The following is a 25,588-nucleotide window of genomic DNA, read 5'->3' on the forward strand; positions in this document are numbered from 1 at the left end:
GGTCACAATCTGATGGGGGACAGACTTAAGTGTAACACCGTCTCAGAGTTTTGGCAATTTGGAAGTATTTCCATATTCTTGCTCTTCCATTTGTTGTTTGTTTTATTTTTTTCAGTAGCTGGATGACTAATGTTAGATTGTATTCCCCAGTAGAGGGTTGACAAAAACATGTTGATCAGCGAAGCCTATAGGTTACACTACAGCTTGTTTATGTCCTTTTTTAGCAAGATGATAATAAGTAAGTAGCCACAGAAAAACCATGTAATGATGCAGTTTTGAAGGTTTAGTATGATATGTGTTGATATATTTTGAGCTCTCCAAACAAGGTCAGAGCTGATTTGCCTCAGTGTGTTAGAGAGATAGATGAAGAACTAATTTAGCTTGTCACATAGACTGCAGTTATTCTAACTGCTCTTAATTACATATCAACAAAAAGCAAACTAACATATTGGCCGTGCCAGTAACGTTTTATAAAGGGGTACTGTGTGAGAAATTACATTTTTCCCCTTTAAAAGAAAGTGAACACTTCCAATACTCATGAAAGTACCTCCTACAAGTTCATAAATGGTTTTGTAGAAAAACATCTGGTGAAGATAAGTGTTCTCAACTCCTTGGCGATGTTTAAGAATGAATGAGTTTTAAATGCATTACAACACACGGTTCGATCTTCTCACCACCGCTACATTAAACACCCGACCTCCACCGGCCCGCCCTCTTCCCCGTGGGGCAGACCTCTGCAGGCCTCAGATTTGTCAAAGTGGCGAGGGTCGTGGATTGAACTCCCTGGAGGGCACGCTGTATGGGAATGAGGTTAAAATGAAATATGAGCTCTTGAGTGGAGCTCAGATTTCCCCCGGGGCGCCACACCAAACCCCAGAATACCTGCTGATTAGATGTGGAGGGTTAATTCTAATAAATTCCAGGCAGCCCCCAGTGATTTCTGACAATGAGTGGATGAATGGTGAACGTCACCATCTCTGAGTGGCCCCGGAGCTCACCAACAAGAACATACAATCAGCCGTGAGTGAGGGAAAGTGGTGCACATTCAATGTTTCACCTTCCTGAGAGCTACCGGGGTCACAGAGAACTCAGGAGCGACGGAGAGAAAAGGCCTGCAGGCCAGCAGAACAGACAATCCATGAAATAGACGTAGCAATTAAACGACAATGTGACCAAACCAGCGGAGAAAAATGGGGTCCATTCTGACAATGATTACACCAGATTGGACAAACATGCTGAGCAAGCAGAAATCGGCACTGCCACACTTCACATCCCCAGAATAATACCGGCCAAAACATGCAAAGGTCGATTTACAACCAAAACAAGAATTCCGATATTTTAAAAGCAAGAAAACGTCTTTGAGACACACTAAGATCTCCAGTGCTGTAAACCTGGACTCTTTCATTCACTGTGAGCATATTTGTTATAGTCCAAATGAAATTTCAGGCAGACACAGAGACAGATGATCAAACATCCAGTAAAGAAGAAATCATGACAGAAAAGCACCGTCTTTTAAGGAGGAAAAAACTAACTGATTTATAAAAAGAATTCATTGTATTACAAGATGATGGATTCACAATATGATATAAATATCCGACGGTTGTGACCTGTCAGGACAAAACATGACATTTAATGCTGCATATTGGGCTTTGGGAACACTGCTCGACCTTTTTCAGCATTTGCTTTTGACATTTTAAAGACCGAGAAACTAAATTAATTGAGAAAATAATTGACAGATTATTCTGCAGGCTTAAGAAAAACCAAGGCCTTTACTGGAAAGATGAAATGGAAACCATTTTACTTTGCTGTTAATGCAAACCCGTTGTTTAGGACATGAGAAGCTCGAGAGTTGTGTTGAAGATGAGGTGTGATAATTATAGCAACAGTTTCAGGCCCAACAAGCAACGTACGACAAATAGACTGAAGAACAGAACAAAGGGCCGTAGGCTCAGCTGGTGGACTTCAAAATATAAGAAAACATGAAGCTAGAGAGTGAGATGATGAAGGATTAATGAAGCACTGAGACAAAGTGAGCGAAGAGGAGCAGAAGCAGCTCCAGCAGGAGGATCAGCAGGTGAAGGTGTGAACGCAGCCAGGATGCAGTGAAGACGCTCTGAGATCCATCTGCTCAGACGACGTCTGGAGGGACGTCGATGGCAGCGTGAAGGCAAACGTGTCTGGAGTCACTCCAGCCTCCTTTGGGTTTCGTTTTATTGATGGATTCATTTCGATACTGATTTTATTATTTATTTTAGTTTACCTCATTAGTAATTTCTCACACACATCAGACCTACAACTATAAAAGAGCCACTGCCACTGCCCGTTTGCACAGTTCATGAATCCACCGCAGCGCAGAGTCCGACCTTCTCAAACCCAAATAATCTGAGTCTGATCCGACATCACCGGGTCGCACGAGCGAGCAAGGATGTGTCTTTTTGTTTCATGTCTGCTGCTTCGACTCTTCTCCCTTTTTGTTTTTGTATTTATTTTCTGTTTATTCACTGGTTTATTTACGAGATGAACATGCTCATTTGCATGTAGAGCGCGGAAGTGAGATCCAAATACAACTGGTCGCTGGAGATGCATGTTAATGTCAGATGTGAACAGGGCCTAAGAGCAAAAGTAAGTCCACCCAAGTACAAACCTGTCTCAAATCAAATATCTGTGTGCAGCGGGACCCTCCCAGGTCACAGAAGAAGATAACAACAATAACAAAACAACAATTTCCCCAAAAACTATTCTGCTTTCAGATGAATTTAATTTGTCCAAGTTTGAGGATTTGTCTGTCAGCTTTCGCAGATAATCTTTTGTTAAAAACACAGTTCACGATCTTTATTTTTGACTACGGGATTACTATTATTATTATTTTTAAAGGATTATCAAGACAGGCTTGTATTTCTATATCTTCAAGTTTATTTCTTATATTTTGGCGTTAAGCCTCATGCACATCACTTTCTCCATGTTTGTCTGTTGGCTTGATTATAATTTACAATCATTTACTAAATTATTAGTCCTGTAATAAATTCTTCCTTTTTCAAGGTCACCGTGACGAGTTTAAACTAATTTGGAGAAGTGTTGATTCCACTGTAAGATCATTTTGGAGGCTTTAGTTTGTGGTGCTGTTGAAGCATCATAGACATTGAAATTGCTGATCGATCAAAAAAAGGGGCAAAGCGGGATTGATTGGGATTCTATATTTACTGGAAAGTAGGAGCTGGTCAAGCCCGACATGACTGTTGTCCACAATGCTGAACTGGCCATCATTATATTCCAGCTAATTCCAGCTGTTCTGCATGTTATATTGAGCTGCCCTGTATCAGACGGCCTTTTATTGGTTGGTTCTCCCAACTAGAACGTGTGTATAGTGATCACACCTTGAGTGCATGTGGTTATTGCATGTAAGCTTCTTGCTGACATGTATTAATACGTTGCCTTTTTTGAAAGAATGAACGTTTTATCATCCCTCATATACTGCTGTTTTATGTGCAGTTTACGAGCAGATAAAATAAGAGCTGTGCTGGCAGAATCGTGGCTCTACATCAGCTCCTTTAACCGACTTTATAAGGTTGCTTATCAGCTGGTAATTTGAAGAAAGCTAAATGCAGAGAGTAACGTTTATTGAGTGTGTCTTAGTGATGTTGTAACGCTTTAAACATAATGGGGCTGAACAGTTCAGCCAAACTGGACGGCAGAGGGAGTGGGTGGCAGAGGTGGTATCGGAGTCAACTGTTAATTAAGATTGATCCAAACCCTGCTGGCCGGGTCGCACTATAAGACAGCACCAGTCATAAATCTTTGAGATGACTCACCACCGCCTCCTTCTCTTCTTCAGCCGACGTGCCTTCCTCCATCTTCCAGAGATAGAATCACAGGACTTTGTGTTCTGTTGCCTTCACACTTCCTTCATGGACTCTTTCAAACTATTGAGGTTCGACTGCTCTAAAGAAGAGCGGACTGTCTGACAGAAACCTTTTCTACTGGTACAATCAGCCAATCATGCCCACTTCATGAGGTGTGGAAGAGAGCTACATTTAATTCTCGAGCTGGTTTTTCAATCTTTACACAATTACTATTGCCACTTTTCACCATCAACGCTTTCAACGAGGAACTGTGTGAATGAGTGGGATTTTTATCCTCATTTGTATTTTACTAATTCATGGAGTAAAGAAGAAAAACACGTCTTAAAAAGAGCTTTACAGCCTTACAGAGCCGGTGTTAACACCTCCAACCCTGCAGGGTCTCCAACATCACACTCCATAACTCCTCGGCTCCTCATGTGTCATCTGGATCATAAATATTGCACATTCACATTTGTTCATGATGAATGCTGACTGTTGTAATGTGACTGTTCAGAGCATTTGCCAGTACGGTGACTTTAACAGAAGCCCCTGATGTCATTTAAAAAGAATATTCTCTAGCGGACCAGAATAAGCTCAGTGTGGTCACAGTTCAACAACAGAGCTAGACAATCTGCATTAATGTACTTCAGTCTAGTTAGCTTATGTTTTGTGTTTTAATTTGTAATTTTGAGATATGTGCTTTTCATTCTGACAACTATTCATGGGCAGTGTTATGATTGCTGGTCCATTTTGGATCTGGTTCAAAGTTATTGGTTAAGCTTAGCAGGCAACAAATCCCTTATTGAATATTTCATTCATAGCCACATGCTGACTCCTACTTTGCACTAAACACTTTATCTATTTATTATTTATTCTATGAATCTTCACATCTCAATCTTTGAAAAAAAAAAAAAAAAAAAAAAAAAAAAAAAATCCTAAAATGTCATACTGTTTCTTTTATACACAGTTAAAACTAAATTATTGGATTTTTGGGACTTTTGGTCAACAAAAACTTTGGTAAAAATTAAATGTTAATCAAAGCATACCCAGCGTTAAATCAAATATTCATTTCAAACACCAATAAGCAGCTGCTGCCTCATTTTTAAAAATCCTATTTGCAGCACACAATGATGAAGAGCTGCTCCTCCAGGCCCATCAGAGAAACACCACCTGTGTAACAGCTCATACCACACACACACCGACTCAACTAGAACAATCGTACACGGTGAGTCACGCTGAGGATTTTCTCTGAATCTGTTAAATCTGATTTATTGTTGTAGAACATGCAGACAGATTGCAGACGTTGGGTGGAGCCTCGTCTGGACGAACAGATGCTCAGACGGAGCTTCAGTTTAACGCTGCTGGTATCACTCACCAATGATGGGGAAGCTCCTCCAAAACTACAGAGCTACAACTAACAGTCATGTTTGAATTGACAGACTCACTGGTTGTTCTGTAAGATAATGTTTACGGAAAAGAAAACATTAAAAAGTACAGAAATGTCTTCAAACAAGGGTGTGCATGTAAAGATGTATTTGTTTAACACCGACTCACTAGCAGGCTTCAGCTTGTACTTACCAATGATGGTAGACTAGTTAGACTACTATAAACCCCAAACTTCGATTTTCTGTATTTAGTGATGACAATTGTGTTCAGCAGTAATGAGCACAAATACGTCTAATCTGAGGTGCAATGTGTCAGTCATGAAAAACTAAAGCAGGACTTAGTAAACCAGGACAAGTCTTCACATGTACCACCCAATAATTACAATTAATAACAGGAAGTCTCACTGAAAGACAGGAAGTCTCACTGAGAGACAGGAAGTCTCACTGGGAGACAGGAAGTCTCCCTGAGAGACAGGAAGTCTCCCTGAGACACAGGAAGTATCTCTGAGAGACAGGAAGTCTCACTGAGAGAGAGCAAGTCTCCCTGAGAGACAGGAAGTCTCCCTGAGAGACAGGAAGTATCTCTGAGAGACAGGAAGTCTCCCTGAGAGACAGAGACACACCAGTCATCTTTTTGTCTCTGAAGTTGTGCAACTAAATATTAGGGTAATGGTCACATCAATGTTGTCCACGGCAATTTCATTTATTTTATTATTTAAAATATTTTATCAAATAAAACATCAAAAGCAAAGTCAGATTTTTAGATGGAATAAGAAATGATGGAGGCGGATTACTTTTGTCAGTTTCAAATTATTTGATGGAGCGGTACCAACAAATTCATCTACGACTGTAGATGCTGCAGTACTGATGCAAAACTAAAGTATCCAAACACTTATGGACTGAACCGTATACTGCACAAGTGAATTCCATGTAATAGGGACACAAACAATATGAAATATTGTGAACACCCTTGAATAATCTGATGCCCAAATGTTATGAGAAGGAGGTGCATCTCTTTACCTTTGAACTTGTGGAAGACGGCCCAGAGCTCAGCGATGTCGGTGGCGAAGGTGATGTCCGTGTCCAGGACGATGACTCTCTGCAGATCCGACGGCAGCGTCTTGGTGAGCACCAGCTTCATCAGCCCGTAGATCCCAGAGTAATGTTTGTTGGGGATCCATGACACTTCAGACTGAAACACCAGAGCAGTGAAGGGCTGGGATCATTGGCTGTTAAACTGACTGAATCTTAAAAATGGGTGGTTTACACAACAGCTATTAAAGATAGTTTACAGTGCTCAAGAAGAAAAAAAAACCAGGCAGCTGTCAGGTCGTTAAGCTCTACAGTAACTGAAGTGTTTGTGAGGGAAGCTGGGAGTTAGTGAGGGGAAGAGGAGTCTGTGTTCCTCACCTTCAGCTCGTCTGCGTCGTAGAAATCCACCCTGACGGCAGGAACCATCCAGGTATGAAACAGAGAGGACAGGATCTGCTGAGCGATGGAGTCTGTGATGAAATGGAAATGAAGGGGGTTCCGCCTGCAGACACACACACATGAATGAGTTCTCTCAGCAGCATCCTGCTTCATGTTACATAAACCTCAACATATGCACACGGGGAGTTCCAAAGTACAACGGCACTAAAAGGGACAATCTGTCCATTTCATGAAAGTAGGAAAACGGTGTGAGGTAGTTAAAACAATGTCTGGATTAGCTAGAGAAGAAAAAGCATTCTGAGAAACAACATCAAACTGCCCAGCACTGCAGATAAAACACACATTCTTCCTTATATGGAATATATTTTCACCAGACTGATTTAAAAACTCCTGTCCATGAGGTGTTTTCTTCAGCTTGGTGTTCCCAGGTCTAAATCTCGTCCATCTACTGTCTATATTTGATAGATCCGGTACCGGTTTGTGGGGGGTTCGAGCTTATTCCAGCTTTCTTTGGGCGAAGAAATGATGGACAGGTGCATCATGAGAACATGAAAACTTCACACGGGAGGACCACAGTCGACCAGCAGGTTCAAACTTAGGGTCTTCTTAAAGACTCCAGAGAAACTCGTAACAGACGCAAAAGAGCGTCAGGATTTCCCATCGTCGTCAGGTTAGGAAGCTGATTTCAATGTTTTGAACGGCCTTACATTCAAACAAGACTCAAGAATTAGGAACTTTAGCTTCTTTTTTTTTTATCACAGTATAATATTCTTAGGCCTTGACCTCACTATATAAAGTGTCCTGATATTAATATGGATATATGGGTAATATATATATATATATATATATGTATATATATATATATATATATATATATATATCTACATATATATATATATGTATGAATAAAAGTGAACTACCCGTCGACAGCTTCCTTTTAAAGAACATAAGCTTTCACAGCCAAGTGATGTGATGAGATGATGAACCGCCTCCTCATGTAGACGTCATGTGTTGCAGTGTTCCCAACTGAGCAACCTTTTCCTACATTCAGGGACTTTTCAGACCCGTTCAGCGACTTTATTTTCCAATAAGCACTGAATGAGAAACTAGCGACTTTTAAAACCAACATCAGCTTCTGTCCACAGACGAGAGTCGACAGCCAGAGAGCCACTTCTCTCTGTGTCTGCGCTGACTGGCAGAGAGGCTGTGCACTGAGAGAACAGATAAGAAAGACGCTCTGTTGTCTGTAACGTTCTTTCTGTGGGATCATTTCACACGCAAGTACAACGACGGGGATTTTATCCGTTGACGTCACAGTTATGAAATAAGATTTTGTGCAGTGCTGAGCAGCAGTTTGGAAGTGAACGCTACTCAACATTTGATATTAACGGGTCACGTTTCAGGCACGCGTTCATACTCATCCTATTGTCTGACAACAGAAACAAAAACTAACAGCTTTGTTTGGCTGTATTCAAATAAAGTATATGTGAGCACAGAGAGCAGACAAATAACAAGTGGACACCTGAACCTCCCAGATCTATTGTGGAAACTAAAAGTACACACCTGAGAAATGTCCAAATGTGCAAATTTTCATGACCAGTGGCCTGTAGGGAACCATTTTTCTATTTTCATTGGGCCTCATGATGTGTTTCACATACTTTCACCTACTTTATCTAACCAGCCTTTTTTCAGAGGTGTTCCCTCATTCAAGAAAGCTACTAGAGCCAATGATCTGCCTGATGACTACTCATCTTGCACTTTGTATTACAGGGTTGTATAAAGGATGACTGATATGCGTGACTCAGGCTATACCCCTTTTATATGAACCATATTTCATTGTCTAGTTGTCTTAATAGCAGAATACTTCTTAAATTATTTGACCTTTGAAATAAAAGCTTGGGGTCAGACTCATTTAGTGGTTTAGTGCACTGGTGGGGCAACATGAAAGAAGTGTTATACTGTATGTGTGGAGGGAGAAGGAGTCAATAACATGCAACAGTTGAGGTTTAGTCGAGTTTCTATCTGGTTTCTTCTTTGGAGTTTTAACCTGCATTTGTGGACGCAGCGATGAACTGTGTTCACAGACGATGGTTTTCACAAGTGTTCCTGAGCCCATGCAGTGATTTCCACTCCAGAACAGTGTGTTTTTAATGCAGTGCTGCCTGAGGGCCCGAAGATCACCACCATCCAATATTGGTTTCCAGCCTTGTCCCTTGTGTTCAGAGATTTCTCCAAATTCTCTGAATCTTTTAATGATATTATGAACCGTAGACGATGAAATCCGCTAATTCTTTGTAGTTTTACGTTGAGGAACATTATTCTTAGATTGTTGAACTATTTTCCCAAACAGTCTTTCAGAGTGGTGAACCTCTCCCCATCTTCACTGCTGAGAGACTCTGCCTCTCTGAAATCATCTGTTTATTTATACCCAATCATGTTACTGATCTGTTGCCATGGTAAGTTAATGAGTTGAGAGATGTTCAACGAGGTGTTTTTTTGTGTGCATTATACAACAATTCAGTCTTTGTTGCCCGTCTCAACTTTTTTTAAATGTGTTACTGCCATCAAATTCAAAAATAAATTTTTCCTAAAACAATACAATCTCTCCATTTCAACATTTGATATGTTGTCTTTTTTTCAATTAAATATGGGTTTATTTTATCAGTAAATTACTTGCATTGTGTTTTCATTTACATTTTACTCAGTGTCCCAACTTTTTTGGAGTTAGGGTTGTATTATATATGTGGGTTTGAGTGTGTGGTGAGCCCTGAGGCTGGAAGAGGCAAACGCACGAGGAAATGATTCATCTGATAGAAGGACTGAAGCGTCATCCAGAGAAGATGGTACAGTTTGTGTCATACGTCAGCTCACACAGAATAGGGGAGTGGGGTGGGGTGTGTGTGTGTGTGTGTGTGTGTGTGTGTGTGTGTGTGTGTGTGTGTGTGTGTGTGTGAGGGGGGAGGGGAGTTGCGGGGTAAAATAGGTATTTAGGAACTCTGAATCAGGTCAAGAGAAAGTGACACTGAGCTGAGGATGTGGGCTCCCCGGGTCGTCTGGTGCTGAATGACTCTGGGAATGAATGTGTCAGCTGCACTTGCTCAATAAGTACCAGAGGCTGCGAGCTGTCAAGAAGCATCAGAACTCAGAAGATCGGAAGAGCTGTCAGCCACAGCAGCGAGAATAGAAAGGGTCTTCACACCCTCTGGACAAACAGCACGATGGGATGATGCCAACGAGGAAGCAAAAACAAGAACGTCCTGATTATCAGAACTGTGCCACGATAATCGAATCAGCTCATCTACACGCTGCAACGCTGTTTCCTGATTCCACTGAACACTGTCGGAGTGGACAGACTGAGCTTCATATACATGATCCTTCTGTGGGATCTGAAAGTGGAGAGGACAGTTTCAGATTCACCGACGGTGCTGATCAGGCGTGAGCAGCAGCGGTTACACCTGATGCTTCATTTGCCTTCCTCTACGTGGGACTGATGACGAAACAATGAGCCCCTGATCACAGACATGGAAACGACCTCTAATCCCTCCAACATATACAACATCTCCTTTATACCTCTTTTTAGCCATTTGGGGTCTCACAGTGCTCGTTCTCTGTATTTTTGTAGTTGTTTGGGGCCTTTAAGTGGTCATTTAATGTCTCTTTATAGATGCTTTAATAAAAGATATGTACAGGCAGTCAAACAGAGCCTGTGGCCCCTTGGCCTGTTCCAGGAAGCCCCTTCAGTACCTGCCCATCCTGAACACCAGTTAAGGGTCCTACTGTAACGACTTCGGGATGCTTCTGAATTTTTGCACATAACTATTTGAGTCTATTAGACAGTGTGAAATGATGTCATAATTTATATGTGAGTTGTGGCCACATTTGTGTTTTGTGAGGTCACGGTGACCTTTGACCCCCAAAATCGAATCAGTTCATCTTTAAGTCCAAGTGAGCATTTCTACCAAGTTTTAAGAAATTCCCTGGCGGTGTTGCTGAGATGTTCTCACGAGAACACGATGGACACATGAACATAATCCCTCCGGCTGTCAACAAAAATCAACTTCTTCCTTTCACTTTTTAAAGCTGACTGCCAGAATAGTATCAAAAATGTCTAAATTTAGTTTAAGAAAAAAACTGCTGAGTCAATTTTTAATAGTGTCGGTCATTAATCTCATTTCACAGACAGAATGAGTGACATCTATCTCATATATAAAGGAACTATTACTAGAAAGGACTGCAGGAGCAAGACTTGAGTCAGCCCACCATGACTGAATGAATGAATGGATGTAGGAAGCAGAAACACTGATGATGACTGATATTGTCTTAATGAGGTCAGTATCTACATAGGATGGACTGCAGTGTTGCTCCTCTTGTGTGAAGCAGGTTTTTTCTCCGAAACCTTCAGTGGTAAAATAAAAAAAACAAATACGTTTGGCGTTGTTTTTTTTTTTTTTTATGAAGAAAATAACAATCTTTTTTAATTTTTGACATTGTAGTGAGGATGAAGAAAACCTCCCATTTCTTTAATGATTTATTGAGCTGAAGGCTGTCAATCATAACTTTGTGTTTCCGTGCAGTCATGAAACATTGTATTTTTGGGGCTCATTTAGACTTATGCAAGTCTTAATACAACAAAGTTGGTTGTTTGCAAGCATCAACCAGCAGTGAGGTCGCCCGTTGGTTTGTGAATGTTATGAAGGCATTTGGAATTTGGTCCGCGCCATCTTGCTAGTTCGGAGCGGTTTGGAACAGGAAGTGCCCATATTTAGACCAGCTGGGGGAGGAGCCAGCGGTGGATCTGACTGATGTGGTTGGAAACCTGTTAATCAAACAGACACGCCCCCAAAAACAGGTCTTGTTGAATCTTCTTTTCTAATGAATGAGGGATTATTTTCAGATGGACCTCCAGAAAACTAATAAGAAGGAGTGACTTTAGCTAACAACACCGAGATAACTGATGGACACATTTTATTCACTTTGGATTTGATGAGAGAAGTTGAATGGGAGTCTATGGAGCCGGAGGCTTTTTGGAGCCGACCTCTAGTGGCACTCGCTGGTATTGCATCGGAACCATTTTTCAGACCTGGAAGTTACGAACACTTTAATATCCAGTCTGTGATTTTATATCCAGTCTGTAGTTTTATATCCAGTAAGTAGTTTGTCATCACCCTCCACTGATCCATGACAGTTTTGGATCTGGTGCCACATTGGAAAGTGGAAAAGATGGTGGTTGTAGTTAAAAGAAACCATTGCTGACTGTTGGAAGGAGACGGGAGGTGAACTTTAACACCGTAGTCCTGTAAAAGCATCACGCTACTATGATAACAACAGTTATCATTCACACGGGGAGCTCCTTGTCTGGAGCACATTTTCAGAGGTCATTTAGAGCTTTTAGACGGATGACTGATGCCGTCGTGTCTCTGCTGCGGGCGTACAGTGGACAGATGCTGCTGGACACATCGGAGTGATGAGGAGCGCCGCTGTCTGACTGAACACAGCACACGGAGGCCGTCTCTCAGGTGGGACCGCATCCGTCTTCCAGTGAGAGCCACTCCACAGAGCTCTCCATCACTGAGGCGCGACATGAACTCAGTCCGGCACAGATGTGATTTACAGAGGAGGCTAAACAGCACACGACTGAAATGAAATGACACAACAGCAGACTAACTACACGGAGGGAACCGGCACGTCTGCTCAATCTTGCTTTACAGGGATTTATAGCAAGTTCAATATTCCATTACAGGTGAACAACACAGGGCAGAAATACAGCCGCATGTCAGACTGTGTTGGACCACTGACGTCCCGGTCCGCTTTGCCAGTCCTGCAGCAGGACGGCCCACGCTATCAGATGACAGGCCAGCAGGCTGACCTCTCAGGCATCTGTCCGCTCACATGTTTGTCACTCAGTGGCAGAACAACAGTGAGTCAACATTGAAATATCCCCTCTGATTAAACAGGGCCTGCAGGGGTGAGACCATTAGCTCTGCTGCTGGTGGTCCGTCCAACAGAGAAGTCCGATCTGTCCACATCATCACTGTCAGCCGATGGATGTTGGGGTGGGGGCGGGAGGGAGGGGGGGGGGGGTATGTGTACTCTCTGCACGATTATTAACGAGGCTCTTCTGGTCCGAACAGGGATGGTGAGGTTTAGAAGTTTAAGACTTCCATTAACAGTTTGAAGCTCACTGTCTGGGCTTCATTTTCCACTCCCTACTTCCTCTACGTTAACAACACAGAGACACTTTCCTGTTTACATACTTTTATAAGGGCACTGTATATTATGCGGGGGGTGGGGGAAGGGTTTGGGGGCTACATGTATTTCTGGAACAAGTGTTCCAGTTAAAGTCATGCTGCACCGTAATCACAGATGTAGGTTTTAATCAGCCGTTCATGCTAAAGACAACTGCTGTGTTCCAGATGACAGACTTCCATCGGTACACTAATAAATAGTCTCTAACATGTCAGGACTCTTACTGTGTCGTGCAGGAGTTTAGACAGAGTCGTGTTGTTTCTAATCTCACTGCTGTTCTGGACTGACAGGAAATGACCTCATCATGTGAACACATCACCCTCCAAAATATCTGCAGCTTTAATTATTTTACCCAGAATTCAGTGTGTTTTTGTGTCCTCTGTTTAACACTCAATAAACACACTGATTCTTCTGTCCAGCAGCAGCAGTGGAGAACAAACACTTTGTTTTCAGGAACAGCTGCAGCTTCCTCACACGCTTTAATTTGAAAATCCTTTACGTTGGTGGTCCCGCCCCTTCCTCTACGGAGGCAAGATGGCGACCGTTTAGGGTGGAAAGTGTCCAGAGTTTCACACTTCTTCTATGTTGGAACGTTCTGAGTGCTTCGTCCTGGTACTTGTAGTGAACTCATGTTCCTATACTGACAGAGAGAACAGCTGAAGAAATGATGTCATTAAAGAGAATAAGCTCAGCTGTTCCAAGCAGTAAACACAATATATGTGTGTGTCCTGGTTTGAATGAATTGTGACCATCAGACAAACGGATGTACTTTAATTCAGATGCAATAGAGCAATAAAGAGGGGCTTGGCTCTCTGATCATATCAAATGATAAATGGAATATTCTGACAGTGAGTATTGCAGCAGCAGTTAAAGCTAAATTTATATTTATCATTAACATCAGATCTAAACTGCAGCTCTGGAGCTAATTAACAGGTAGAGCTGTTAGTAGCTGCAGCTGAATTCACACTAATGGATCCTCCATCACCATAACATAACATAAGATTCATTATTCATGTTCAGACTGATGGCACACGCCAAACACCAACTCATGTTTCCACTGTTTAACAGTTTAAGAGTTTGTATGTGAGATCAGTGGGAAATCAGCGGGATCACAGTGAACCGGCTTCGTCAGCGGCTCCAGCTCCTCTGGATAACGAGACGATCCTCTTCTGTCAAATACTTCTGTTGATGTGATTGTTATTAAAAACACAACACGGAAATCGTTCTGTTGTTTTACTGAAACCTGAAACATCTGCAGATATTCAGTCTGCATTCAAATGTTGTGTGATGCACGAAACACTGAACTAACAAAATGAACGAGGAGCTGACAGACAAAGACTAGAAATGATGTTTTCTAGAAATGATGTTGATGTGAACCGTTTTCCAGATCAAGTTGTGTTGGTAAATATTATCCCCGGCTTGATTATGTTCACAGGAAACATTTTTGTTCAGTAAATGAAGAGCTTCACTCATCAGACGTGGTGGCGCTGCAAGGAGGTTCTCAGGGTGGATGGAGGGTAAACAGGCTACATTTGGGTGAAGATTCAGTAAGTTGTGTTGAGTGTTTATAGACGCTGCTGTGGGGATTAAGGGAGGATGGGGGATCAGACGGTTTTGCAAAAAGATAACGAGGTACTGTACGTTTTCAGTCAGGATTTCACTGATTCATTTTACTGATAATATTATTGGTGATAAACAACATTTCCTCATAATGCCTCAAGATAAATGAGTCTGTTATTCGAAGGCCGGAGATCTACTTGCTTTAGAACCACGCGTTCTTGTTTACAACCGTCGTGAGAGTTATCTTCACAGAGTTCCCTCTGTACTCTGTGTGTTACTGGACGACTCCACTAGAGGGCGCACCAGTGAAACAATGACACCCTTCGAACATCCAATAAACATGGCGAGAATCGAAGGGATCATTACTTTGCTGATTCTGAGATGACCAGGGGACAAAAGACGCCGTCGGCACTGTCCATACTTCGTATTTTCAGTATTTCCTGTTATCCACAGACACAACGGTATTGACTTTCTTGCAACCGACGCTCCAAACAGCCATCATGCACACGCCAACGCGTAGTTTAAAGCAACTATATCTCGGCCTGGAGACAGGCTTAGTGTGAGAAGAGTAAGAAGGATAAACAATGTTTGTGTACCTGTGGAAAAGGACCGATTTCACCAGTGTCACCACGTCTCGGCTGGCGTTGTAACCTGCACATACGATGGCCACGTGGATGGTCTGAGGAGAGAACAGAGGAGTGAAGGGTTAGACTCAAAAGAGCTGCAGACATTTAGTCACACAGCAAAGGGTGGAATAATATTTAGAGAAGTTGAGGAAAAATGAGAAAAAAATATATGTAATTTGCTGCTATAAAGCACAATGTACTGTTATTTTCAGCACTTCATGGAGCGAAACATTCATTACCTGACATCAAAGTAGCACCAGAAGAATTCTGATCAGTAATTTTAAGTCATCTGCTTCTGGTCTGTTTCCTCACAGCCACACTCTCTGTTGTTTACCCGAAGCATGAAACGCTGCGATGCAGAACCACTGTGATGTCCAAATATTTTATTCAACAGTCCACTTCTGCCTGGCTTATTGTTGATTAACATAAATAAGAGAATAAAACCTCCCCTGGGATATGATTTATTGTGATACATATCAACTAGTTTTAAAGGAAAATGCTGTTTATTTTTTCATTGCCTTGTCTGAACTGCTTACTGCCGTGGAAATGAACCTAACTGCTCATTGAACTACAGAACCGTTCCTGCACTGTGTAATGTACAAAGTTAAAGATGTAATTCAGTCCCTGCAGGAAATCACGATCTTGCGATTACAATAATGAACACAAATTCAAACAAACTCCACAATATTTGCAGGATCTTGTAATCTTTAAAAAAAATGCCTTGATTTTTCCACAAAAAAGGTCGTCAACAGAAGCTGTGCTGAAAGTGTTAACGGCATAAAGTAAGTCTTTAAAAAAAAGTAAAGCATCTTTATTAATAAAAATAACTCCTCATTTAATCAGAAAGTCTCTGCTCCTGTTTTCATCTCCAAATAAAACTCTGTTCACCAGAGGAACAGGAACAAGAGGAGAAACAGGAAGTGAAATGTGTCCTTCACATTAAAATGATGTGATTAAATGTTTGTGATCAAAGGAAGTGATTCCATATTACTGGATGTTAAATGAGTTTTCTCCACACGTCCAGTTGTCAGAGACGTCTCTTTGTTTGTTTCATCCAGCAGGTCTATGTGTTGAATGAACATGAATTAAACAGCATCTAAAGCTCTTATTTTGACAGCTGATGTAGTCCTTGTTTCTATATTCCAGTCACAGACGGTCTGTTCTGGAAACATACGCAGCTTTTAGGACCTTTGAGGAGCTTTTATCTCCACGGTTCTCTAAGTTCAATAAATACATAAAAAAATATTAGAACTAAAATAGTTCCGTGATATGAAGCAGGATTATTATCACAGGAAGTGATTACATATTGTTTATCAGGTAGTGCTTAAAAATAACAAAAACAATTCTTCACTTGTAATGTTTTTCTAATTCCCTCAATTTTACTTCACTTAAAACTCTACATCAACATTTTTGAGAAAATCGGACGCAAAATCAAACATTATTGATCAAAACAATCATCCTTTATAGAGGAGAGTTAGGACAACAAGTTCTGTTGAGGGCATCATGTCAATCATTTATCAGAATCAATCATTTCATTAATTTTAATTTACATATGATTTTAAAAAGACAACAAAAGAGGGACTTTCTAGAAAAGGACAGTGCTCGATGTAGTGAAGATGGAAACGTATACAAGTACTGATTATTAAGAGCTACGTTCATTTCATCGTTTGCATAGGAAACCATTCAAATATTTTGGATCAAACATTTTTACAAAACATTGTTTATCCTATCAAAGGAACGACAGGTTCATCACACTTCTGTAACCAAACCTCCACCTCTGACTGCTGTATTTTGCTGTTCCTACTTCTGCTCATTCCTCTCCATCCTCTACAACATGTGTCTTGCAGCGTTGCATGCCGGTTCTGGACAGAAAACTGGACTGTCTCCCTTCTCAGTCAAATATTTCTCCATGCATGACTGCTAGCTTAAAGTGGTGGTTGGAGGACAATATGAGAACGTTATGTTGAACTTTTCCCTCACAGCTCTGGGTTATGACTCCAATTATAGCTCCAAATATATCTCCCCGATGCCAACTCATTTTGTCAAACCCCCACGGGCATTTTCTCTCTCCCTCACAGAGCGTGGAGGCGAATCTCCCCGCAGGGCTCGGGGCAGCTGGGCTAACCCTCCGAACGAGCAGGGGTCACGTCGAAGCGCTGCTGGAGGGGGGCTACAGTTGGACCGCCCTGAGAAGATTCCCCCCTCCTGACCCTGAAGGAGCTCCGCTGCTCCACAGCGCCCGGCTGCAGCGCAGAGCTGCGTGTGACTGACAGCTGATGAGGGAGGAAAGTAGAAGATGGTGATAAGAAACCATCTGAGGGCAGATCCTTTTCTCAGAGTGCTGCACACAAATCACAGCGTTGCCAGAGAGGAAGCACGAGGTGTGTCTGTGTGACGGAGCTCTGAAGCTCCGGTTATTACTGCTGCACTCACGAGGGCGTGAAAATAAATCAAAAATGAAATGACGTGATCTTTCCCTGCCAATGCAAAGCCTCCCTCCAGGTCAATTTTTAGTAAAATAAATAATATACACTTCTGTTAATTTACCTAATCTATGTATCTATACTAATGTGGAAAAAAAAAAGTACAATAGGGAATAAAGAATATGAGGAAATTTGACTTTTTTTTTTACATATTTGAAGAAGTAAACACTTGATCCTCCTTAAAACAGTCCGTACAGATAAAGGTGATGTTCTCCAGCAAATGACACAGAAAATGGACTGTTTGTAGTAATGTTGTTGTTGAAATAAATACAAAAAAAACCCCAGACCAGTCACAAGTAAAAATAAAGACATCCCTATTAATACACCTTGAAATCCATAAAATTAGAATCAGGTGCTCCAGTTTAGGAGCCAAATATTTAAAACTCCTCAAGGAGTGACAGGTGCAACGTTACTAATTTAAACCTCACGCATTATAGTGGTCTGATGTTTTCTTCGCTATCCAAGTGTGTGGTGTCATCATCATCATCATCATCATCATCATCATCATCATCATCATCATACCAAGATCTACAAGGTCTTCAGAGAAAACGTGTCTGGTACGAGATTCAAAAAGATCATTTAAATGTAAATAAAGCCACAAAAAACATCAGTGGCATTGATTTCACACCAGTTTGTCGAGGACTGGCTGACTCAGCAAATTCAGCTCAAACCATTTGATGCAAGAAGTTCAACATTTAATCTCACATCTCCAGGTAACTTTTGTAACTGTTGGTGTCACAGTTCATCCCAGTCCCTCCAGAAGAACCTCATACAAATGATCATTTTTAATAAACAAATACCAGACCAGTCGGTTTCTTTGCAGCACTCTAGCCAGGCTATAAAATGACCTTCTTTACAAATAAATGGTAACTTTTAGGGAAAACAAAAACAATACACCTGTTACAGATGTACGAGGGCGGATCAATAAGTTCTGAGACTACTGCTCGCACACGGAGAGCAGTAGCGTGACGTGCACGGAGCAGCCGGAAGATAAAACCCTGATGAGTAACTGCTACAAGTTTCATCTCTTGATCATCATCAGTTCCTGAGTTGCACACGTTTTTGTGAGCAGTAGTCTCAGAACTTATTGATCAACCGTCGTACTATCAGCTGCAGCAGCTGGAGAACCGTCTGCAGAACCGGATTTATATGGAGGCTTCTTCTCTCCAGATCTGTCTGAGCTGACTTCAACTAAACCATCAACATGTGTTTTAGGAAGAAGAAAATCCAGTTTTTAACATTGTTAACTTGTCCATGTGGTGTTTTCTAAATGGGAGCAGCCGATTGGTGGGTGGAGTTAAAGGCCGGGGTTATTTGCATATTCACAGACTGACGCACAGCGAAGGAAAGCGAAGGTTCACAGTTTCCTCTCAGCCTCTTTATGGCATTAAAATATGTAGTTTGTATGAACACAGGGGAGGTTTTAGGGATTTAATGAATGCCCAGAGAGGAACTTGAATTAACATTTCCACATTAGCTGTGATCAGTGTGTTTATTAACAGGCTGCATACTGCAGGCTTTTAAGGTTGTTGTAATTAAACCTCCACTTAAAGAGCTTACACCTGATCCAGGTGTTTTACACAACCATGGCCCCAAATTCAACCTGCACTTGATTTCTAAGAGACTTGAAAAAGCTTTCACAAATGAATGATCTGACCATTTGCAGAGGGATGGTTGGTTTGATGATTTTCAGTCAGGATTTAGAGAACATCAGAAACAGAAGAGGTGAAAGTTTCCAAAGATCTCTTCGGTGCTTCAGACAGTCGACGGTTCTCCTACAAGATGTTTGTTCTGCTTTTAATACAACATTTTAATCAGGAAACGGGAACATGTCACCCGATTCAAGGAACTGTACTAAGCTGGTTTAAATGATATGGATCAGGTCAATTTCAACTTGATCATACCAACGATGAGTCTCCCATGCAAACAAAAGTTAATCATGAGTTCTGTATGTTGGAGCAACAGATGAAAAAATTCAGTCCAAATTCAAACAAGTTTTAAAGACCTGGACGATGTGGAATTTCTTACTTCTAAATTCAGACAGAACGTATTGTAATTGGCCCTGAACACCTCACAAACACGTGAACCATAGAGTCACTGGACATCATTGCCTTGAACTCAAGTATGACTGAAGAACTTGGAGATATTTTTGTCCCATTAACTGACATATAAAACAATTCTGAGGACTTCCTTCTGTCACCTGTGGAATATTCCTGAAATCAGGAACATCCTGTTTTAGAGTAATGCTGAAAAACGTGTCCAATAAGAATGTTTTATATCCGAGATGATTCACACGCCTCAGAGTAAAGTATATAAAGTAAGTTAGCACATAGCTGATGAAGACAGCATAATGACTGATAAAAAGCTGCAGGTAGATGTCAACAATGAAGGAAGAAAAGATGATCACATTTTCAGGATAATAACCCGTCCTGAAACTTCATGCGAGTGTCGCACAGAAACGTGACAGCAAACACATCTGATAGGAATACGCAAAGAAAAACACCTTCAGGAAAGCTGGGAAACTACTGGCAGATTCAAACTTCCTGAATCAATAACTAACTAATAACTAAACATTGTTCTTACACAAACAATGTTTCATTCCAATCGCAGGAAGGTCGACAAGAAGCTACAACCTAATTTTCATAGAAACAAGCGGTCGTCGTGGCTGAACAGAAAACACCGTCACACAACAGCTGAGACGACTGCAGGTCTACAAGGTGCAACACTGAAAATAAAAAAATATTCAATCACTTCAGTTCTACTGTCACCAAAATCACTTCACACATCAATAATCTCCTGTTAGTTAAACTACAACACACACTTTAGAACAAGTGTTGGCAAACTTCAGAGGGATTTTTGAGGGGAAACGTGTTCACGAACATCTTTTTCAGTGTTGTGTCACCAACATCTCTTCACACGTCAGTGTTCTCCTGCTGTTTTATTTCCAAATAAAACATCCTCAAAATTGTATTGAGTGAACAAAACTGTGCTTCAGGAAAGTGATTCTCTGGAATATTGTACGGTCTCAGTGCCCTGACATGATTTGTGTTGTAATTTAAAGCAATATTAAAACTGAGGGGGATTAAAGATTCACAAAAAGTGTTATAAAAGTGACAAGGTTTACAAAAAAACATCTATAATAACTGTAATGATCATGTATGAAGCTATGACTTATGGTCCAATGTATTATTCTCCATCTCCTTTCCCTGATGTTAATTCTGATAGCCTTGCTAACTGTAAATGAGGAGTTATTTGTGTTTTTAAAGCCGGTTTTATTTGCCTTCAGCAGAGCTTCTATCGAGTACTTTAAGTGCAGAGGAATCGCGGGAAATTTGAAAAATTGCAAGTTTGGTTGAATTTTGATGAATTATTGCGATCAAAATATTTCCTAAAGGGACTCACAGGGATTTCAGACTGTGCAATGAAATTAGTCTTTGTGTGATGAAAGAGTGAAACATTTTTAGTTTAAATGGGAGAAAGCTTGGAAATGCTGAAGTGTAGTATTTCCAACATGTATGTGGAACAAGTTCAACAGCCAAAGTCACGTTCATTTAAGATGAACATGAAATAAAGGTCAAATTAACCCTTTGATTTGTGTTTGGAAACATCACAGGTGTCTGCAAACAGCATGCAGTAATCAATGACAGGGATATGTTTCATGTAAATGTCAGAATATGATCTGTCTGGCATGAGCCTCAAAAATATAAAAATGAAAATGTCACCACACTCATAGTCTGAAGTCAAATTTGTGTTCATTACCAGCAAAGTTTAATTTATAACTCTACTATTCAGTATAGACTGTATCTCGGTCCCAATATGTTAATATAAATGTAAGGACACTTATCGTGAAACTATGTTCAGTTTATATGTTTTATATATAGAAATCAATGGCCAATATGTCATTATCACAGTTTTTACAATTTCTAATATCTCGATTGGCCTCAAAACTCCAGAAATGTCAGGCTACTTCTGTGTGCATGAATTCATCTGAAAGTAATCTTCCAAAACAAGACCAAGATTAAAGTATTTATTGAAAAATGTGAAGATTAGCAAACATGGTCTTAATCCATGTGTCCTTTTCACAGCACAGAGTAAATATCTTCTATCTGTACCGAGACAACGGAGCATCTTATAGGCTGAACGTTCATCCAGGAAACCGGCCTGAGCTGAGTGCTGATCTGCTGTGAGGAGTTATCAGTGTGTGGATCACAGCCTGGTCGTGTCAAAGCTCTCCCATCATCCAGGCAGCAAACACACACCTTCACTGCTGGAGGATCACGTTCACAGGAGCCTGAAGGCTCCTTCAATACGCTCTCCCAACATGCTAATGGAGCCGTGGTTCAGGGAAACGACCTTCAAGGTCACACTGTGTTATTACAGAAGGAAGGCTTTGATTGGTGCGTCACCATGGAAACACTTTGAAGATATAACAAACAGCCCCATGACAAATGTACATGAAACATGTCTCACCTCACACTTGTCCACCACCGGCTGCTGCACGCAGTCGGAGCTGTTTCCTACTGCAGCAGCCTTCTGGCCCTCATTGTCACCGGTGCCTTCCTCCGAATGGGTCCGGCTTTGGTTGCCACGGTGACCGCTGCCTGGAAGGCGTGCAGACGGGCTCCTGGGTGGCCGGCTGAGCTCCCGGCGCAGCGCCCGGTTCTCCTCCTCCACCGCTCGGACCCGCAGCTCTAAAGCCTGCCGCTCGCCGGCTCCGCCCACTGGTGTGGATGACTGAGCTTCCAGTGGAGACAGGGGGAGGGGCTTCACTACGGGGGGGAGGACAAGGAGAAACTGATTTATCATGAGGTCGGTACCAAACCTGAAGAAAATGAATACTGTTAGAGAGCAGGTGGGCGACATGTACAAAGTTGGGGTCATTTTCTATGGCAGTATGAATGATGTGAAATAATGAAGGTGTTTTTCTGAAAACACAAAGTAACTTCTATTGATTGAATTGCAATTGATTCCATGCAAGTCCAGAAATGATTATTGACATGTGTTTATCACTTGAATTCAGTTGATTAAATGTCGACCTATGATGACTTGTGTTGTAATTGGGCCCCAAATAATTAAATACAACTGAATTTGAATTGAACTGAATAAATCTTCATTGTGCATATTATTTGATTGAACTCTGTGAAGCACTTTGTGCTGACAGGACAAAATGAAGCTTGCTGGTTTGTGTGTGTACTTGACCAAAGATCATTTGTGAAGGAAGCACCCTCACTCCTTAACACAGCGTTAAGAATGTTCTTTTAGTTCCAATAATGTGAGTGAGACATGATCATGTCACATCAGTTTCAGGAGACACGTTCTCCAGCTGCATCCTAACAATGATTTAAGCTTATAAACTTAACACCTTTTCAACCAGAACCTTCAGATTTTATACAAGAAGCTCATGAAAAATGATTTGGGTCAATGATGGTGCAGCACCAACATGCAGGATGGAATCAACCTGTAGGTCAGCCTACAGTGCTGTGTTAAGGTTTTAGGCATTTTAAGCACATTTTAATAATGAAGAGTAAAGAGAACAAATCTAATCAGATGAATATTTGATGTGAGCTTTGCCTTCGAAACAGCAGCAGTTCTCCTCTCAACACTCGCACAGTTTGAAGGTAACTGGCAGGTAGTTTGTTCTGCATCCTGTCCACGGTTCTCCTGTGGATTCAGTCTGTCTCAGAGTCTCTTCCTCTGATCCAAACTGAGTCCATGATGTTAGGATCCGCTCTCTGTGGGGACCAGACCATCTGTTGCACAACTCCGTCTTGTTTCTGCGGCTGAATGCAGTTCTTTAGGACTCTGGCTGGATGTTTGGGCTCGTTGTCCTGCTACAGAATGAGTTTGGGACCATCAGATGCTTCCTGATGGATTTGTGTGATGGATACAAATCTCAAATATCTAAAATGACAAAACCTTTTGCACAGTACTGTATCAGGATCCAAAACCCGTAAATAAAAAGGATTATTTCGGATCCAAGAACCTTGATCCCAAGTAATATGTCTGTGAAGAACCTCCCTGTGAAACGACTGTCCATAAGAGCTCCACAGCGGTATGTTGGCCATCGGGGATAGCAGGATAAATCCCATTGGGCAAACACGTTGGTAGGCCGGCGTTCTATTAAAAAAGCTTTTGTTTTGGCCGTCTGTCTCTTTACAGTCTCACGGCCCTCATCCAGGGTTGATGTTCTTCCCTTCGTCAAGACTGCTGGTTGTATTAAGTTTGAGCATTGAGTTTGTTTCCCAGAGGAATACTGAGGCCTGTGAAGTCGTTATTCTATTGGCACTATTGGATGTAACTGCTATCAACTGGATTGTAAAATGTATAAGAATATGCAGATCTACCCGCTGATTCAGACCTGCTCTGAGATGTAATGGGATCATCTTTGGCTCATGTTACATCCTTCATTCAAGTTTCATGAAAATCGGGCCAGGTATGTTTTTGGTAAACCTGCTAAAAAACAAACAAACCAAACAGAAAAGATGACCTCCCTGGTGGAGATACAAATGATCTGTATAAACTGAAAAAAGTCAAACAAACTTTGCTTTGATTTGTGGTGGATTTCTCATTAAAAGTAAACCCAGGGAGAGTCTGTTGGAGAATGTGTTGGTTCACATTCAGGAGTTACATCAAAATGTTTGTGAATCTCAGGACGCAAAGTACACAGATATCTTTCAATCAATAGCGTCAGTGCTAACAGCAGCGCTCCGTGTATCTGATCCGAGTCGGCAGCAATTTCCTCTGCTCCCCTCCGACTGCTTCAAATATGAACAAGCAGCCCTGAGACGAGCCTTTAGAGGGAGAGTGAAGCTGTCTCTCCCTCCATTACTACGTAGGAGCCTCCGGTCCCAGAGGAGCGGGGACGGCCTTGGTTGAAGATCATTAAAGAACACAATAGGTTCTCCGTTGAGGAGCTCGCTGGGGAAAACGGACCGCCTTGGAGAGCTCCTCGCTCGGCAGTCTGTCAGGATTACGCATTACAGCTCCAATTACGCGTATCGATCTACGTTGGGAAATAGATGGCTTTCCAGTACGATACCATCTGTCATCTCACACAAAAAACATTTCCTTTCACCCAACGAGGTGAGTCTTGGTCTCCTCCTGAGACGAGCTGCACTGGACGGGTTCTGAGGATGTTCTGGAGAGGAATTAACCAGAGAGTTTCATCCTGAAAGAAAAAGGTTCTCAGGTCTTTTACAGTTTGCATTCGCGCTGACAATCGTAACTGTGAAATGACGTGTCGGTGTAGTTGCTGCCGGAACACTTTCCAAGGGAGGAAATCAGGTTTTCAGTCATTCAGGACAACCAATAAAAACAAGTGGAACGGTTTCAATTTGTCATTTTAAGATTTATTAACTGATTCACAAAATCAACTTGAAGCCTTGTTATGATCCTCTACCATTTGCACTGTCAGTTACAGCATTAAGCGTTAATACAAACTCAACACTTCCTGTATTATTTCAAATTAAAAACCCAGAATAATTCAGAACAACCTGCAGAGATTCAAACAACATCACACCGCTGCGTAGCCCGGAGCAGTCAAAAGTCTCTCTGCTGTTTTCAAAGGCTTCGATAGAAGCTGTAGTTTACCTGCTTACTGTTCACTCTGTTTTAAACACGGTGGTTGCTCCTGTGTTCAACCAATCACTGCACACTTACATCACCACAGTTCCTATGGTAACGGGTGAGAGTACCAGGCAGAGGTAGGAGCTAAAAAACGTACTACAAAAGAGAGTTATAGGAACTTAAGAGGTTCTAAGTTAAGTTAAATAGTTCCTGTGGTCTGAAAACAGCCAGTAAACTCCAACATTTAAGAGCTCACATTCTCAATTTGTTTTTGTTAAGACTCAGAACAAACAGCAGAAATTTGACTGAATTCATAGGTCTTGGCTCGGTTTGATCTCCAACCATGTGTGTTAATGAAGCAGCGCATTTTTGTTAAATTTCAGATATTCTGTCCCGTGTGGCCAGAAGATTTAAAGCCAGCCAGCATATAGATTGGTCCTTTCAAGCATGGA

The 25,588-nt window shown here is 41.5% G+C and overlaps 1 protein-coding gene across 1 annotated transcript in view; it reads right to left on the reverse strand.

Moving 5' to 3' along the window:
• Positions 1-25,588, reverse strand: part of large1 (LARGE xylosyl- and glucuronyltransferase 1) — a 107,892-nt gene that overhangs the window by 38,328 nt on the left and 43,976 nt on the right. Inside the window, exons 3-6 of the mRNA XM_069156379.1 lie at positions 22,041-22,339; positions 15,058-15,140; positions 6,635-6,758; positions 6,245-6,416 (exon numbers count right to left, since the gene is read on the reverse strand). Of these exons, the coding sequence (XP_069012480.1) occupies positions 6,245-6,416; positions 6,635-6,758; positions 15,058-15,140; positions 22,041-22,339 (678 nt within the window). The remainder of the gene's footprint in view (positions 1-6,244; positions 6,417-6,634; positions 6,759-15,057; positions 15,141-22,040; positions 22,340-25,588) is intronic.

The sequence above is a fragment of the Embiotoca jacksoni genome, unplaced genomic scaffold (genome assembly GCF_022577435.1).
Source record: "Embiotoca jacksoni isolate LCO1_2020_lvr unplaced genomic scaffold, fEmbJac1.0.p SCAF_21, whole genome shotgun sequence".
Classification (NCBI taxonomy): Eukaryota; Metazoa; Chordata; class Actinopteri; family Embiotocidae; genus Embiotoca; species Embiotoca jacksoni.